This window comes from Amphibalanus amphitrite, unplaced genomic scaffold, assembly GCF_019059575.1.
Source record: "Amphibalanus amphitrite isolate SeventyFive unplaced genomic scaffold, NRLGWU_Aamphi_draft 001311F_arrow, whole genome shotgun sequence".
NCBI classification, from domain to species: Eukaryota; Metazoa; Arthropoda; class Thecostraca; order Balanomorpha; family Balanidae; genus Amphibalanus; species Amphibalanus amphitrite.
The window spans coordinates 143449-161488 of NW_024882804.1; the positions used below are offsets into that span (position 1 = coordinate 143449).

General features: G+C 53.0%; 1 protein-coding gene across 2 annotated transcripts in view; it reads left to right on the plus strand.

The window, feature by feature from the left end:
* Positions 1-12575, plus strand: part of LOC122372072 (protein fem-1 homolog C-like) — a 37257-nt gene extending 24682 nt beyond the window's left edge. For both annotated transcript variants that reach the window (XM_043348945.1, XM_043348946.1), the window contains exons 3-8: positions 1422-1622; positions 4634-4852; positions 7282-7471; positions 7743-7878; positions 10037-10312; positions 11159-12575. In XM_043348945.1, coding sequence (XP_043204880.1) covers positions 1422-1622; positions 4634-4852; positions 7282-7471; positions 7743-7878; positions 10037-10312; positions 11159-11797 — 1661 coding nt within the window. In that variant the 3' untranslated portion in view covers positions 11798-12575. The remainder of the gene's footprint in view (positions 1-1421; positions 1623-4633; positions 4853-7281; positions 7472-7742; positions 7879-10036; positions 10313-11158) is intronic.
* Positions 12576-18040: the final 5465 nt, after the last annotated feature.

Sequence of the window (18040 nt, forward strand, 5' to 3'; positions counted from 1 at the left end):
TCGACTGTGAGTGACTGCTCCGGCCGCCCGGAGCTCCGTGATGACTGGGCGATGATTGATGAGCACTGTTCTGTCGGCGGCGGCTCAGCGGGATGGCTCATTCTGGTCTCAGTTACATGTTGAGTGGCTGTTAACCGCATTAAGTCATATATACCGAGGTTTGGTATGTTTTAACGGTCGAACCTTGAGTTTTTAACGTTCCTTTCTATGGGTCTTTTTTTCCGCGGCAAAGGCATTTACAAAAATGAGGATTAATTTGGCGTTGGCATCTGGGCTCATATATTGGTTAGATAACTTCTCGGATCTAATCTAAGAGAGCGGAGAGCTGAAGGTCACATTGTGATACATCAATTGTCGGTGAACAACTGATAATTGAACCTTGAGCCCGTCTATTGTGTTGACACTAAAGTGGTTTTATGGTTTGTGAGTCTCTGGTCGGTGAATGGATAACCCAGGCCACCTTTTTCGTTGGACCGTGTTTGCGCAGTGTGTCAGGGCCGTGTTGCTCTGTAATCCGTGCTGTTTTATTTAGCAGGCCCGTACTCTCATGTAAACCGCACTGCTGCCAGTCATGACCTGATTTCCGAGCATAAACTCGATGCGGCACGAACCAAGAGAAACATCGTGTCTTACTGCGGAACGCTCTGGAACTCCGAGCCGACATTCCAGTGCGACAATCTCTGTACGCTTGCATACGTATGTGTAACGGTACAGCTCGGTATGACGAATACCGTTATCCGTGCGTGTCTTCGTTATGACAGCTTCGGTGAGGTATATCGGCTGTCGTCGGACGGAATACTGAGAGGACAAAAACCAGATCATAAGACGTTGCGGCTGCCAAAAGACCTTCTCGCTGATGCTGCCTCGTAAATTCAACACAAAGCTGCTGTTGTTTGCCCATGTCTCTGCCGAGGTCGGCTGTGGTGACTCGCCGGTTGGCGCGGTGACATTCGGGGGCCCTGGGAGCGCCGTCCCTCCTCTGGCCGGCTCGGCGGCGGAGAGCTGACGAGGAGCACGTCTGGCCTGCTGACGCCAGTCCGTTTCTGGTGTATTTGGCCGCGCGACAAGTATGTGCCCGCCCGGGGCCGAACCGGGGGCTTGCGGATGGGGCGAGAGGCGCTGCTACACTGTGGCCACTAGAAGGTTCGAACTTCGAGCTGAGACATAGTAGTGGCGTGTTATGATTCTTGCGTCATATTTTCCCTGCCGGTGTGTTTTGTGTGGCTGTATGAGGATATTGCATAAAGTTCTGTATATCGCTTCATCGCTTGGTGTATGTCTCTGACGTTTGTATGACGTTGCTGCCGTTTTTTCTCTCTCCCGTGGTGGTGCTGTGCGCATGAATGGGGATACCACTTAGCCCATGTACTCATTCTTTCTCACATTCACCTTCTCACCTCCCGCTCCCCGTCTGCCGACAGTGATATTCGACGGCGAGACGATCGAGGGCGCGCCGCCGCTCTGGTGTGCCGCCGCCGCCGGCCACTGCTCGGTCGTCCAACTGCTCGTGGAACGAGGCGTCAACGTGAACGCCACCACACGCACCCACTCGACACCGCTGCGCGCAGCGTGCTTCGATGGCCACCACGACATCGCACAGTATCTGGTGGAGCACGGAGCAAGTGAGTGGCGCGGGGGAAGGATGTTGGGGGGAAGAGAGACAGGGTGGAAAGGGTTAGTGTGCCTCCCCCTCAGTGACTGGATAGGAAGAGGAGGGAGAGCATGAGGAGCGGTGGCGGTGCGGCAGAGATAGGGGCTGGTGTGTGCTTGGGTGAAGGGGAGGGCCGGACCAGTTGCGTGACGGTATGACTGATAAATGGATGGATGTGACATGAAATGAACTGGCCTGACGACCATGAAAAAGTGACGGCCGTCGGAATGTGATTGATGATATGGGACGTGTGCGGGACGTCATGAATTCGTGGGCGAACTTCCTGCGTGGGAGCTGGGCGGGAGTGACGGGAGTTCTCGGATCGATACCATTTGATGGCGCAATCGAAGCATTCAGCACGGCACATGCCAGCCGGTGACTAATAGCCAGATATCCGAGCGGGACTCAGCGCTTGAGCTCAGGGGTCTCAGGGACCCGGGGGGGGGGGGGGGGGTTTCTAACTGAAAATATTGCTGCTTAATTTGCCTCAAATCGTATATTTTTGTAGTGTTTGAGGGCATAGCCTTGAAAGAATGCTAGCTAAATGTCAAAATTCGCTTCCTATTCTTGCAATAGCTGTTGCGCGATGGTTGGCATTAGCAATAGCTTTTTATGTTTCGTCAGCTGCTGTTTTTGATAACACTGCCTCCATTATGTTTCTGTGGAGCAGTCTTATGGAATTTCATCATCCACTCCAGCATTGATCCGTGCTGCCATGGCGCTAACGAGTAACGATACGCCATATGACGTCATTGCCAACTTTCCTGACGTGGGAGTGTCATATCGGGTGCATCATTCAGACAAACGTGGATGGCATCTGAGTGGAGGTACAGGCGACTCGCCCTGTCCTTGTGGGAGAGCCGCAATCCTGCGGCCGATCTGGTCATCCTTGACCGTGTTTCTCTCCGGTCCGTCCGCACATACACGTGTATGTGTGTCCGTGCTCTGCGTAATGGGAGTGCCGTCCGTACACCCCGCCGGCCGGAGGCTGTTTGTGTCGTCACAGTGATACTCCAAAGGTATCGACTTTGAGAGTATAAGTGGCATGCGGTGACCCTGGAGGCAGCTTCAATGCCAGCGGTGCCCGTGATGCTGATCGCTGTGGAACGACCTCGGGGACTGGCTCCAGGGCGACGGGAGTTCGGCTGTACTTCTGGTTTGTGACATCGCTTGGTATACCCTGCGGTGTGCGCTTTGTTTTCGAGCTAATCCTTCGCATCCACTGGCTCAAACGCTACATCCGTGTGCAGGATAATGTATTTCGTCAAAAGACATGTGACTGAGAGCTTAAACGTCACTGATTCTGTGTAGCTTCTTACAGTCTTATTATAACCTCTGATGTCCTGTCTGCTATACTTCTTGCTTAGCTTAGATGGAATATCCTGCTATGCATTCTATGGAGGAGAACTTATTTATCTATCCAGATTTTGACCATAGCCTATCTCTCGCAATGCCTTACCTCAATGAAAGTTAATGCATTCTTGAGATCTCTCTGCCGACTTACACATTATCAGTCACTGCCTTTTTATGGGTGTTTAAATTTTCTTTCTTCGAAAAGGCTTTGGTACTTTCTCAAAGAATCCGTATTCCTTTGTTCCGATCTGCAAGTCATCATTGCCGCCGATGACCACTGTAGTCCGGGCGCCCATAAACCCCCAAGTCATCATTGCCCCAGCTGCGCTTTTGATTTCATCTGCAATGAATCTGTTTATCTCTGAAACATAATGCTCCAACGTATTATCGGTAAAACTAGATCGATCCAGACATTCAGTGTCTTGATTTGCAAGTCCGAACAACGGTTTCCACTGCCTTTGTATGTATTACACCGCTTGAAGCTGCTCATGTTAAATGCAGTGCTCCGGTCTGACCCGTTTTGCTGGCAGACAAGTCTGTCCATATGGTCGGACCCGACTCCGGGTGCACACTGCACATCTACCCCTCCCCTGCCCCCCCCCCCCCCCCACCGTGCGTACGCAAACCTGTACCCGGATTCTGGAGCTGGCTGCGATGGAACTCGCGATAGCGCCCACTACGCGACAGGAAAACGTGCCGCCCTCAGCTGTTACCTCGCTCATTGTTACACGCGGCACCAAAACATCGGTGTTTTGTTCTGAATGTCTTCTCCGAAATAATTGAGCCTGCTCCTTAATGTTTGTTATCCTCACAGCGCGTCGGACGCTACAGCCAGGAAAAGGACATGTCTCTGTGACACATCAGATGAGACCAGTAGGACAAATATACAGCATGTCCACATTTTCCGAGCTTACGCAACTGTTATTCTGAAATTCAGGCTGAATGAATTTCAGAAACCATGCTAGATATTATCTTGTAGATGCTAGTACGCTGGACTGTAGATAGACAATCCTACTGAAACCAGAATCAAAGGCCAGCTCACACCCAGTGTCGATCCACTGGCAGTGGTTTGAGGGTCTGACTGCCCCGACCTTGGCTGACTGGTGTGTGTCCAAATGCTCCACTTTTCCCGGCCACACAGTATCGGCTGCGTGTTGGCCGACGCCCCGCAATCGCCCACGGCCGACAATGCCTGGCCAATCGCCATGGGCATTGGGCAGTGTCGGCCGCATTGACCGCAGACACGCCACACGCCCTGTCGGTCACAGCGCTCGATGTCGGGGAGATCGCTGGCTCTTTGTTGAAGCAAAAGCGTATCATATCAACGTCTTCGGTCTGGCGAGGTTTTGAGGGAGGAAAAAATTATCCTTGTTTATCTTGTAGGATGCTGATCTCGTCGTCGATTCTTGCTTACTTGCTGTAGTCTTGTTCCATGATGTTATGTACCCGCTAAAACAGTTATGCTATTATTTGGGCCAAACGAAGGGTTGATTGCAATGATTTTTTTTTAAATAACCGATGAATAAGGCTGTTTTGGGTTCTCGCTGCTGTCATTAGCCTCATTTCCTCTTATCATTCAATAACCAGCCTTGCGCTCTAACTGACCTGACCCGATCTTTCCCTGCCTAGATATCGAGATTGCCAACCGGCACGGCCACACATGTCTGATGATCAGCTGCTACAAGGGCCACCTGAAGATCACCGAGTTCCTGGTATCACGAGGTGCGCGCGTCAACCGGCGCAGCGTCAAGGGCAACACGGCGCTGCACGACTGCGCCGAGAGCGGCAGCCTCTCCATCATGACCTTCCTCATCGAGAACCACGCCAAACTGGAGCGGGACTCCTACGGTAAGTGTCCGTCGGCGTGGTGTGGAGATATGTAGGATAAGAGTGCCACTGCTGGGGTCTAACCATGTCCTGGGGATTTCTGTCGGGGTGATAAGGTGGCGGGGCGGCGAGGACAGGCAGGGGCCCGGCTGGTGGAGGCCGGATATGCATAGTGTAGTGAGTCATAGGTGTGGTGGGTTACTCCAGGGATTCTACCGGGGAGCCTCATAAATGACTATGAGCTGAAACCTATCACGCGCAAGTCATAGACTGGGGCTGAGGACAGGGGCAGGATCCCGATCGTAGGACAAAGCAATCGAACTGTGACACACCGTGCGGTTTATGCACGAACGCGTAGTATATTCAGAACTGCGGCGGTGACAGACAGCGGTGCTAGCGATGGACTAGTCGCGTCAGCCTATGGGTTTGATATTTCAATGATTTCTTTGTAAAACTAGAGATTCAACCGCCCGTGCCAGTGCTGTATTCCATGCTGTATTTGCTGTATTCCGGTGCTGTATTCCATTCATGTCGTGATGTCGCCAGCCCTGCTCGGCACGGCTCGGACGGCCGTGGTCGCCGGGTCGACCGCCGGCCACCGGGTGCTTATTTATCTTGTGGAGGCCGCGCGGGGGGCGGTGGGTACTCCGGTACCAAGACGGGGGGCGGGTATTGTGGGAATGCTGGCAGCCTGCTGGCGGGCCGTGCTGCGCAGGAGGTGACCGCTCAGCTATTGCGGCTCCCAGACAATGCGGAATGCTCAGATAAAGCCAGGACAATGCTATCAATGCCTAACGGATTTAAACATGCGAGACGTTGAAATTAAACTTTAAGAATGCTGGCAATGCCTTACGGTTTTAAATGTACCTCAGAATGACGTAGTGGGATCGTGACATGCACGCTAAGACCGCTGACAATAGCGGGGGTCAGCGACAGCGAACTGAGCCAGTCAGGCGCAGGACTGCAGTTACTGCCTCAGAATTAGTCCCGCTATCGGCTTCAGATCATTAAACCGCTCAGGGGATTCCAGTATTACAGCTGATCACCGATTAACGTTTTTACATTGCAACACTATTGCTCCTTGGATCAGGTATTGAGTAATTTTTACGAGCACCGTACAATCCCCGCTCTTGACAGTGTCAGCTTTTAAGTTCAATGGCCATTCCATCTGAGTTTTACCGCGGCCGATTGGCAGCGATAGGACACAGAGTCAGCGCTGTTTCATGTGACAGCCCGTCGAGCCGGGGCGGACCCGTATGACTCGACGGCTATCGGCGCTCTCGGTCGGCTGTCGTCGCGCGGCCGTGGCCCGGTAGGGATGTGTCAGCGCCGGTCACCGCGCCGCCCCGTCCTCTACCGATACGGCACTGTGACGACGGACGGTATCGACGGCCGACGCGGGCTGTCACTGCCCGCCGCGGAACGGACGGTCAATGCCCCCCCCCCCCCCCTCAGCGGTAGCGGTGGGGTGGGGGCACGGCTCCCGTCTACATAACTATTTGACGTGGGCCGGTCAATGCTCCCCCTTTCTTCAGCAGTAGCGGTTGGGTGGTGGGCTTCCCGTCCACATATTTGACGCGGACCGGTCAATGCTCCCCCTTTCCTCAGCAGTAGCGGTTGGGTGGTGGGCTCTTCGTCCACATATTTGACACGGACCGGTCACTGTCCCCTCTCCCCTCCTGAGCACTAGCGGTGGGATCGGGGGCACGGCTCCCTTTCTACATATTTGACACGAACCTGTCAGTGGCCCTCTCAGTATCAAGGCCGCTGCTCCGCTGTCGGGTTACTGCTCCCTGTCTGTCAATGTGACACTGGCCGACCAGTGCAGTGGCCGGCCGGCTCGGCGGTGTACAGCGGCGAACCTCGCCTATCTGTCTGCTTATGTGACGGGGACCGGCCGTTGTCAGTCAGACCTGAACCAGCTGATCTGGGCGCCCTCATCCCCCTCTGCCGCCAGTCGGTGGCCTGTCCTCGATAACATTTGATCGTGCCGACCGCCAGGTGTGCCCTGCCGCCGGCCCCCATAGCCGCGCCCCACACGTGTCATGGATGACCTTTCCTGCCAGAATAACGGTCTGGAAAAGGTCAAACGTACTCTGTTGCCGTTTTCAGCGTGTTTTTATCGCTGTTCTTTGTGGGTTGTCGGGATTCCTTTCCATTTCAACGGAGTAAATTTGACGCCACATTTTCCATTTGATAATTCAATTTACTGAGCCTCAGACTGCTCTTGGTTCCACGATATGGTCTCATGCATGAATGTGGGACCTTGCGACTGTTTCTTTGCCTCGTCTTCCCGCAAATACGTTTTATTTAACCTCTTCTGACTTCTCCTGACGTTACACGTTCCTCCTGATCCACACCTGACCTCTCGTTTGACCTCCATCTAACCCCCGTTTGACCTCCGTAACCCTACCGGCCCCGTCTGACATCTCTCGTCTCTCGTCCCGCAGGCATCACCCCGCTGCTGGCAGCGGCCGTGTGCGGCCACACCAACATCGTCGAGTACCTGCTGGCGCGACCCGACCTGGTCACACGACAGGAGATGGTCGACGCTCTCGAGCTGCTCGGCGCTACTTATGTCGACAAGAAGAACGACCTGATCGCCGCCATCGAGTACTGGAAACGCGCGCTCGACAAACGGTTAGTGTGGGAGATGTGTGCCAAATAAACGGTCGATATTGGTAACGCGCACTAGACAAACAGTTCGTACTGGAGACGGACACTGGACAAACTACTGGAAACGGGCACTTGACAATTGGTCAGTAATGAAAGCAGCGCTTTGAAACATATTCCCACCATCTAATCTGTCTAGAAATTTACATTGCTGCTGGTCTGACCTCACCGTTCTGTAACCTATACCCCTCTGACTCTGTTCGCCACTGATTTTCGTCTTCGTCTGCCGCCTCCGCAGGTACGAGGACCCGCTAAATCCGCTGCCAAAGCCGCCAACCTCCGAGCTCAGGCCCGCCTACGAGAACGTCACGGAGGCGCTGACGCATGAGGAGCTCGATGATCTCATCTCCGACCCGGACGAAATGAGGATGCAGGTCAGTCAACGGCGCAGAGTGGAGGGACTGGAGGGGATGGTGCTATGCTTGGGGTGGATGCTCGGTTCGTATCGCGACTACTCACCAGGAGGAAGGCTGAAACGAATTTGTACGTGGTTTGTGTGTCGATGTTTGTGTTAGTTGATGTTCGGTGAATTTGAGTCATAGTGCGCCTCGATTATCGTTGTCACCATGTAAATAAATTTGTTCTGGTGCGGTGCTTATAGTGTCTTACTTGTATTGAAGATTAGGAAGTCATCTTTCTCAGGGCCAATCGTATAAACCGACGTGTAACCGCGTACCAAAGTGCGCTGGGCTAGTATTTGTTCTAAATACCATGCCGAAACTAAGTTGCGCTGGTCATGGTCATGTTCGTTCTAATTTCACACGCTAGGCTATTTTCCGAGTGCGGTTGATCTGGGTGTCGCTGCTGAGCTGAGGTATAAATAGGCTGTCGGGCGAATCAGCAATCCTGTACCCGCGCCGGGTCGGACCCAGCGGCCCTGTATTCGCGCCGAGCCAGGACCAGCCGTCCTGTATTGATGAGCCACCGTTTGGAGCGGCCGGGGGTTGCCGGACGGACCGGCCCGACCGGTCCTGATGCACGACCGGCTCGGTCAGTGTCCGCCGACCGGCGCCCGCCCAGCTGGCCGGCCCCGGTGTGAAGACACGCCGGGCCGCCGGTGCCGCCAGCAGGGAGTGAAGGGTGACGAGGAAGGACGGGTATTGCAGGGCCGGTCCTGTGATTGTGTTGCAGGGCCAGTCCTGTAAGTGTATTGCGGGGCCAGTCCTGTGGGTGTATTGCAGGGCCAGTCCTGTGAGTGTATTGCAGGGCCGGTCCTGTGGGTGAATTGCAGGGCCTGTCCTGTGAGTGTATTGCAGGGCCAGTCCTGTGAGTGTATTGCAGGGCCAGTCCTGCAGTCCTGCCGGAAGGGGCGGATGGTTTCGTTCTGTGCCTGTGTGGGAGGTCGGCAGTGCTGGTGTTGTCTGTATATCTCGGCGGATTGGGGAGCGGGCGACTGACCCGGGCCCCAGCAGTGTTTGGAGTGCCAACTGTGGACGGCCTGTGTGCCCAGTGCCGCTCGTCCTGTGCTGCAGACTATGTTTGAAATGTCAGCAGCGGCCAGATCTCGGCGGCGAAAATATTGACGGGGCAGAGTTCCTACGAAGTGATTCATGGCGGTGATTTGCGGTCCGAGCTGGGGTTGTTGACTCTTGACCACAGATCTCGACGATCCGTTCGGTTTCGTGTTTTCTGTGCTGGCTGGGACGGTGTAGCGCCTGTGGTGGTTTAGATTGCAATGCCGACCACGGCTTGATATCGCGCTCGGGCTCGGTTGTTATCTTTGGGCCGATCACTGCGCTGCACTATTGCGCAACGTTTTCTCATAGCTTCGGGAGAATGTCGTTACTCTACTCCGCAATAGATGCACAGCACTTTGGTGTCATTTTTGTCTTACGAAATATGTGAACCTAACACGCCATGTTGCTTCATTAAGATACACGGTAAATTGCTGTCATTTTTATTGCGTTCGTTTAGGAGCATTACTGCGTCATTACGTTTACCACTGGGTTTCATTTATCACACTTAGTGATCTAGCGGAAGCGTCTCTTCTGGAGGAGACCTCGCTTGAGGGCCGCGGCCCGCGCTGTACCGCGACTGGTCACCACTACCGACCCAAGACAACCCGGCCGATTCCGGCGGGGCGGCTAGTGTCGGCGCAATAACTGGCCGATCGCCGTGCGGGCCTCAGCCGACCGATTGCATGCGGCGTGGCAGGTCCGGGTGGCGAAATGTATGGTGGTTTCTGATGAAACAGAACGGTCCCAGCTTGTTCGACCTTCGCCGTCTTGTCTGAAATGTCTAAATGTGAATTTGCGACTTGTTTGACGGTGTGGGTGAGAAGTATGCCCGGAGGGTGTTCTGGAATATGTGTACAATGCAGTTTATATGCATTATTACCATAGCGGTGACTGTCGAAGACAGTTGTTTTGTCGGTTTATATCTTTTCTGTTTTAAACGTCTCAGATTCTGTGATGATGCGTACTGTTATCTGATGCGCGTTCTGTGACTCACTTCAGTTTCCACTGGTCTTTTTCTCCCCCCCCCCCTAGCACCCGCCAAACCAACACTTACCTCCTCCCCCCCCCCCGACAGGCTCTGATCGTGCGCGAGCGCATCCTGGGCCCGGCGCACCCGGACACCTCGTACTTCATCCGCTACCGGGGCGCCGTGTACGCGGATGCTGGCAACTTCCAGCGCTGTATCCAGCTGTGGATGTACGCGCTCAACATGCAGCAGCACATCCTGGACCCGCTCAGCCCGCTCACTCAGAGTAGCCTGCTCTCGTTCGCCGAACTCTTCAGCTTCATGCTTTCAGAGGGGCGGAACCGGCTCCCGGCTCCGCAGGTGCCGTTCGCTGATATCTTCCAGGTGAGATGTGAGAGATGGACGGTGATTTATCATCACTTTTCTGGGAGGATTTGTCGAAAAAGTGGCATTGAATTATCATAATCCAGCCAAGTGCTTTGTAGAGTAGTTCGTGGGATGGGTGCTAGTCCATTCCTGTCAGTTGCATCATCTCATTAATTATGGAAGCCATAGTTTTCACCAGCCCAAGTGCCGTATAGATCCGAGGGTCTGTGTTGAGACCCGTTAGTCGGGCTGGGCTCTGAGAGCGCCTTACCGGCCGGACGGGTTCCGTCCAGACCGGCTGGGTGTAGTGCTGGAATAGTTTGGCAGGGAGCACCTGATTGTGGTCAAGGCTGTGGCTGCGGCTGGGTCTGTCTCGGAGGCTGGAAGGGGAAGGAAGTTCTGTCGTCACAGCTCTGTGTAGAGAGTGGGAAGAGGGGTGCTGTTTAATGTTTATGGTCAGTCTTGTGGCCACTGCTGAACTTGGTGCAGAGCTGGCCGGGTGGGATATTGTAATGTGGTCAGAGGAAGTGGACTGTGTCTGCCGTCTGGGGCTGGTGAAATTCATGGTAGAAGTCCGAGGGTTAGATGGATCCACCAGTCAGGGCTGGACTGGCCGGGGATGGGTGTGTCGGTTGATGGAATGCCTGGTGGGACGGTGCTTACTCCCACTGCTCATGCTGGCCCTTTGTGAGACGAAGGACATAGGAAGGTGACTTTATTTGAATGAAAAGGATTAGAGCGATTGGTTTAGGTGATGTTTTTACAATGGTTTTGGCAAATATGTTGAACCACCGTGCCTTTCTCGCCCATCAGACCCACGGCCGTGCTCCGACCACCAATCTGACCCGGCTCTTACCCCGGCAGGTGTTCACTCGCGGCGTGCGGGAGGTGGTCAAGGGCCAGGCGCTGGTCAGTCGGCAGCCGCTCATGGACCGCGAGTACAGCTACTTCACGCGCACGCTCACCATCGTCATGAACGTGCTGTGCCTGCTGATGCGTCTGGAAGAGCGGCTGACGGACAGTCAGACGGCTGCGCTGCGCCGACTCGTGTACGAGCTGCAGCGCGGCCGGCCCGTCACCCGCACCGGCCAGACGCCGCTGCACATCGCCTGCACGGGGGACGCCGCCGCCATGGGACGCTACCCGATCTGCGCGTTCCCGTCGCTGCCTGTAGTGGACATCCTGCTGGAGACAGGCGGCGACCCGAACGCGCGCGACGAGCTCGGCAACACGCCGCTGCACGCGCTGGCCGCCAACAAGTCGTTCCGCAGTGACGTGATGCGTCGGCTGATCGACGCCGGGGCGCACGTGGACACGGTCAACCGGGAGGGGCGCGCGTTCAGCGAGCTGCTGCGCAAACACCCGCAGTGCAGCAAGCAGCCGCCGCTGGCGCTGCACCAGCACCTCACGCTGGCCTGTCTGGCAGCGCGCGCCGTGCGCCGCGTGCCGGCGTATGCGGCGCACGTGCCGCCCCACCTGCGCCAGTTTGTCAACACACACTGACGCGCGCGCGCCGGCGACGCGGCCGGCCGGCGGTACGGCGCCGTGATACTGCCGCCCCGCGAGGGGCGCGCCTGCCGTGCCGTGGGCACACTGCCCTCCCTCCCCCCTATGCCTATGATATTGCCCCGATAGTTGCTCTGCGTGTGGCGGTGCCTGTTGCGTTGCGTTGCGTTGTGTTGTGTGTGTGCGTGTGCGTGTGCGCGCGCCGGTGGGTGGCGACACTGCGCTCTAGTCCCACGGGTATTTGCGGGCCGAGCGCGGGCGCTGCCGGCGGCCGGCCGGTCGGAGTCTCTGCTGCGGCGCGGTCTCCGCCCTCAGCGCGCCACTGCCGGGCCCGCGCGGGACCGGTGCGCCGGCTCCAGCGGTCTGTTTTATCACAGGGCATCGGTTACAGTGAGTCATTTAATTCATGTATCGGTTCAATAGTTTGCTTCTCAATTCAGTGAGCACCAGTTTCTAGTTCGCTCAGATAACTATTGCGTTTCTTTATATAGACCGGCTTTGTTTGGTGAACTTGCCGAGCAGTAGATCTTTTATTGCAAATTTCCCAAGCCGTCCGTGGTAGGTGTTGAAAAGTACTGTTAAATGTTTATTCCACTGCTGGCAGTGCGCGCTCATCCTTTCCTAGAAGTCTACATTGGCAATTTGCGAACGACGAACGGTTGTGAGGGAACTGTTTACCCGCACTTGCATCAAATGCTTGTATACGGAAGCCGCGGCGCATGCTTGGGCGCCGTGGTCATGACATGTCTGGTAAATATATGGTCACTTCAAGCAACCCGGGGCTGTGGTTCGCCTGCAGCAACTTGGTTCAGTTTCGACCGGTTTGATCTGCCCTCCACGTTGCAAAGATTTGGCACCCCGTTTTTAATGCTACATTGGAGAACCGGAACCCTGTCCGTCGGTCACTATGAAGGAAACCCTCGGGGGGGGGGGGGGGGGGGTCACAACTGACAGCAAGAACTGATGGCAACAGTACGGGCTCGTTACAGCAAGCACGGGGCGAACCGGAGTGGACAGTCAGCGCGGATAGTTTCCCGAGGCGCCGCTGGGAGGCGCTGCGACTGCGTGCTGGTCGGAAAGAAGCTGCAGAAGCTGGGTTGGACGGCCGATCGCGCTCGCGTACATGGCGCGCATGTAGTGGCTGTCTAGCAGTGACTGCCCTCGACTGGAGGGTGTGGGAGGCTACTGGTTACTGCCGTCTTGTGGGTTAACGATAGGGTGGCGACTGGCGGACAAAGGCAGCTGGCCCAGCACTTCGTGACACGACAACCGTGCTGTCTCAAGCCGTGTAAATAATTGACAGGTGGGGCGAAGATGCTTCATATGTTAGTTAAGCTTTCATTGGATTGTTTCTTATACGAATAGGGCCTGGCAGTGGCACGCAGGATATACGGATGTGTGATGCATCTAATGTAGAACTTAGGGCTCCACGTTTAGTCATGTCAATCGTGTTCACCTTCCACATTTTAATGGCGTATAGCGACATTCGTGTATTTCGCTGACCATTGTAATGCTCAAGGAGTCACTAAGCTCATTTCCAGAACAATGAAAACGAGGAATCGAAAGACGGTGCCAAGGCCGTATATCGGTGCTCCTTATGTCAACTGTCCCTCGTACTGCGAGATTTTACTCTCGTGCTATGCGGTACAGCATACCTTCAGGCGTATACTACTAGCGCCACCTCTGGGGGAAATGGTGTACTCTAGCTTTCGAAGTCGAGGCGCTGCCCCTCGTGTCGGTCGTAAGAGTTCACTACCTTGCTTCATGTGAGTTCCTTTCCTTCTTTTCCTACGGGGTTCGGGTTGACTGTTGAATTGTGAATGTGATATTGCATGGGCACTACACGAGGGCCTTATGGGTTGGCAAAGCACTTGCCAGCTGAGTTGATGGACATTGAACTCCCGGTAGCGTGAGCCTGCGCTCAAGTCGCTCCGGCGTTCGATAGGCATTTGCGTGACATAAACCGTTTTCACGACGGCCATCTGGTACACATTTGGTCACATCATCTGGTGCAGATTATGTGCAGATTTTGTCAAATAAGGTGCACTCGCCGGATAGCCCGTCATGAAAACGGCTATAGCAGGCGAGGAATCTCGGGCGATAGGTGCATGATAGGATGCCTGACGGGGATGATCTGCTGCTGGTAGAAGCAGCCGCAGTCAGTTGAAGTTAGTTGCGTGGGACAGTTCCCATGGGGACAGATCGTAAGCGGCATGGGTGTCGTTTTGTACAGGCTTGGTAGGACCCGAGCACTACCAATAATTTCGGAATTTTAACATTAGTCCTAACATTAGCCCTAGCCCTGATATCCTAAAATTACCTATAAGAGCCCTACCAATAAATTTCGGAAAGTGACGTCCGTGGTAACCGGCTTTGATGGGCAAGCTTAAATTAATTTTAGGTATCTATATTTTCCCGTTGCCTAAACATGCCCGATCGGACGATAGGGCTCGGGGCCTATGCAACAAGCTCTGCTTTGTATGAGCCCCGGCTCTGTCAATCCGTCCATTCGAACATTCGTGCTAAGTAAATAGAAAACTGTTATTTGGCCCTTTGAATCTTTTGAGAACAAATAGTTAACCTTTTAAATGGGAATGGAACCTTTGATAGCAGCCTCGAGCGTTATGTTTTAGGACCTTGGCCTCGAGGGTTTCGAAAGCTTTTATTTTTATTCAATGCTCTGGATTCATTGAAGGACTCTTGTCGTGCTTTTCACGTGCGGTTTGAACTATTGTCCCGAAATGAATCAGCGTATTCGCGTCGGATTATTATTTAGGTTTGCAAACATGGCGAAGTTACGACAAATATGCCCGCATCGGGCACAGTTCCAGAAACGTCACCACACTTATCAAAGGTAAAAAACACGGGTCAAAACGCGATCAAGCCTTTTGAAGGGACGAATTTAGCGGATAGTGCTTCAGTCAACGACCAAGACTTGAATCAAGTTCCAGAGCCATCCAGGCCGGCTTCGAGCAGGTCGACGGTGCTACACGCCATCAGCAACGACTCGCCGCTCACCGACCCTGGCTCAGCTGGAGGCCACGTTCGAAGCCAACCCGTGCGACCACACACGACGCCACAAGCGGCTGTGACATGGAGCCTGCACCAGATCCGGCCCGTGGAGCGGGGCCATTGGCCCGGCAGCGCGCCGGCGGCCCACCCGCTGCCGCCCACCAACCGGCTTCTTTACGTGCTCACGTTGTGCATGGTAGTGCTGCTGATCGTTCTCGTCTTTTCCATTGGCGTTATTATCGTAACGCTGCCAGCTCCATACCCAGAGCATTACAGCATCGAAGGCAACGTGACTGTCAACAAAAATGAATCTCGCGCAAATGCCCGTACATATGACTTGCCCGATGTTTGATACCACTGCTGTCTAATTCAACCATCATCTTGCAAATAGTGGAATGGGTCTATTGAGCTCATTGTGCATAATATACTTTATTATATGAGCTGCATTTTTTACAACACTGCTTCACCTAATGTTATATTGCGTGAAGATCGTCCAGCAAGAGCGTTTACGTCGTATCCGAGGACATACCTAATAACGGAGAGTTGATGGGTCCACCCTACAAAATCGTCGGCTTGTTAATGATTTACATTATTTCTGGAAAGTCGCCCGTTCGTTATACTACTCAGTCGTCCGTGGCTCTCCAGTCGCAGTCGCTAGTCGCTACACACATAAGATACCGATTAGAGCCCGTCTTGTAGCGCCTGCGAGCGTATCTAACGTCTCTAAATCGCCCTCCGCTGCCGCCGACAGCGTTTTTAGGCGCCGAGTCTCGATAAAAAGGCCGGTTCCGTCGACAGAGACGCACTGTGCAGTGTGCAAGCGGTACCGGATGGCCGAGCGGGAACAGACCTGCCGCTCCGGTCCCCGAGACGTCGGATTCGGGGGTGATCGCCGCTGATGATAAACGTCTGGAACAGAGCGACTTTGAGCCGAGTGCCGACAGGAGCTTCATGCTCTCGGTATGGCACCTCGTTAATGCCTTGTGCAGGTTCGACCGCGGAGAAAGTCGACGTAGAACGACCAAAATTAATTCCAGAGTTACTGTATGCATAAACCGTCCATTTTGACGGGCAATTTTTTGGAGGCCATAGGCCGTTGCCTGAGATAATTCTTGAAGCATAGCTCTACCCGTCCCCGAGCTATCAATCAAATTGTCGCAGGCATTTCGAAATTTGAGTTTCATGACCTCTGCCCCGGTGACCTGGTAACCTGACATTTGCGCTGAACTAAAGCTGGCCGATTTTTTGCGATCTTTCGAACACCATTTGCAGCTTCAGGTGCAGCTTAGGCATACGTGCAACCCATGAACGCGAGTCAAAGCAATAAAAAAAAACAGACGAGGATAAAACAGATTTTGAATGCAACGACCAATACCTGGGGCATTCCACGATAGATCGTACCAGGCCCGTCACCCTCATCTCTCAGATTTGAATGAAAATTGGTACAAGGGGTAATCATAGGCTCCAAAAACACCTGCCAAAATATCAGACTTCTCAGATGAAAACTTTTTGAGTTACATTGCATAATATTTTCTTAACTTCAGATTGTAAGGGTGAGTTTGATGAGCTATAACTCAAAAAAACGAGCTAAGCAAGCAACAAACGGTTAACAGCTATGAATTAACGATGAATCAAAGATAAATACAGTATTTTTTAAAATTGGACAGAAAAGCTTTACATATTGAAAAAGTCGTAGTATCTTTTTAAATTGTCTATAATGGCCCTTGGGACCAAAATTTTTGCCATTTTTATTTCTTCAAAATAAACCTCAGGTCCTTTAAAATCGACATGCAAAAAATTAGAAAGGTGTTCTTTCTATAAGTTCCTCATTTAAATGTATACAAAATGGGTTTCCGGGGGGTCGGTACGACCCCAGCTCGCCGTTTCGCCTCTAATGGAGCTAGAACCTTGCGGAAAAAAACGAGCATGTGCGCCGTTACAAGATGCATCGAATGATACCAAATTTTAAGGTCTCGGGTTCATTGGTGACCCCTGAAGTCATTTCAAGTGACCCAAAATTACGGGTCCGGTTTTTGATAAATAACTTCGCAACAAATGGTCGCAGAGCCGCGATTTTAGCATCTTTGTGTTTGCCTAGCTCCGGCGCGTCGAATGGTATACTGTTTGTTCTGGTGAAGTCAGCTTAAGTCGCTGACCTCGGGTAAGCACACTGCCGTGTATTTGGCTCCGCGCCCCGACCGGGCGGCCCAGCCGGCAGCCAGCCCCCGGGCATCACGTGACCGCCCCGAGTCCGCGGCAAAGCCAACCAGCGCGGCGCTGGACAAACAGCGCCGCTACAGAGATGGTTAACAGTCGGGTCAGGCCACGAAGCTGGGTGAATGAGATCATTTTGCACATCATTCGATTCGCAAGGTCTTCCCGAGTCCATTGGTAGCCTTCCCGTCTCTCTAGCTCAATTTAATCGAGAGTTATTGACGAAAAACTCTTATGACCCTAGTGACGTACGAATGACGTCACGCAAGGTCAACAACGCAAAAGTGAGGCAAAAATGACTTCAACTGAACTTTCAGTAACCAGTGATGTCACTAGGCAGCTTTACCACACCATTTGTAGGCTCTCTTCCAAAATCACAATTCGAGACCATTACGGTGACGCAAAATAAGTATATTTATAGAAAGAACACCTTCCTAATTTTTTGCATACTACTTAAAAATGATCCAAAAATGTTTTTAAGCAAATAAAAATTCCCAAAAATTTGGTCCCAAAGGCATAAAAATGCAAATGAAAGGAAACTCGAGGTGTTATATACAAAAATAGTATATATTTCAAAAGTTTAAAAATGCATATGATTCCTTGTTTCAATGCAAGTTCAATGCCGTATAGCATTTGGCATTTGGATTATCCGTCTTAGAGTTACAGCCCGCCAAACTTGGGGCTGCAACGCAAGATCCAAAACATGTTGTACACTGTAACTCAAAAACCACTCGTCTGATAAGCCTGAAATTGTTACAGGAGGATTCAGAGCCCCTGATTACCCCATAGACCAATTATCGTTAAAATCCGAGAGATGAGGGTGTCAAATTGGAAAAAAGTGGTACGATCTATCATGGAATGCCCCACCTACTACTTTCTGCTGTTTAAAGTTTAGCATGTCTAACATTTTTTGCAGGCAAAGAGCCTACAATCCTACATTTATTATGCCTAGCTGACATATCGCTGCCCGCATTTCGCTACGCCACCTCATCCTGCTATAGTTAGAGTGCACTG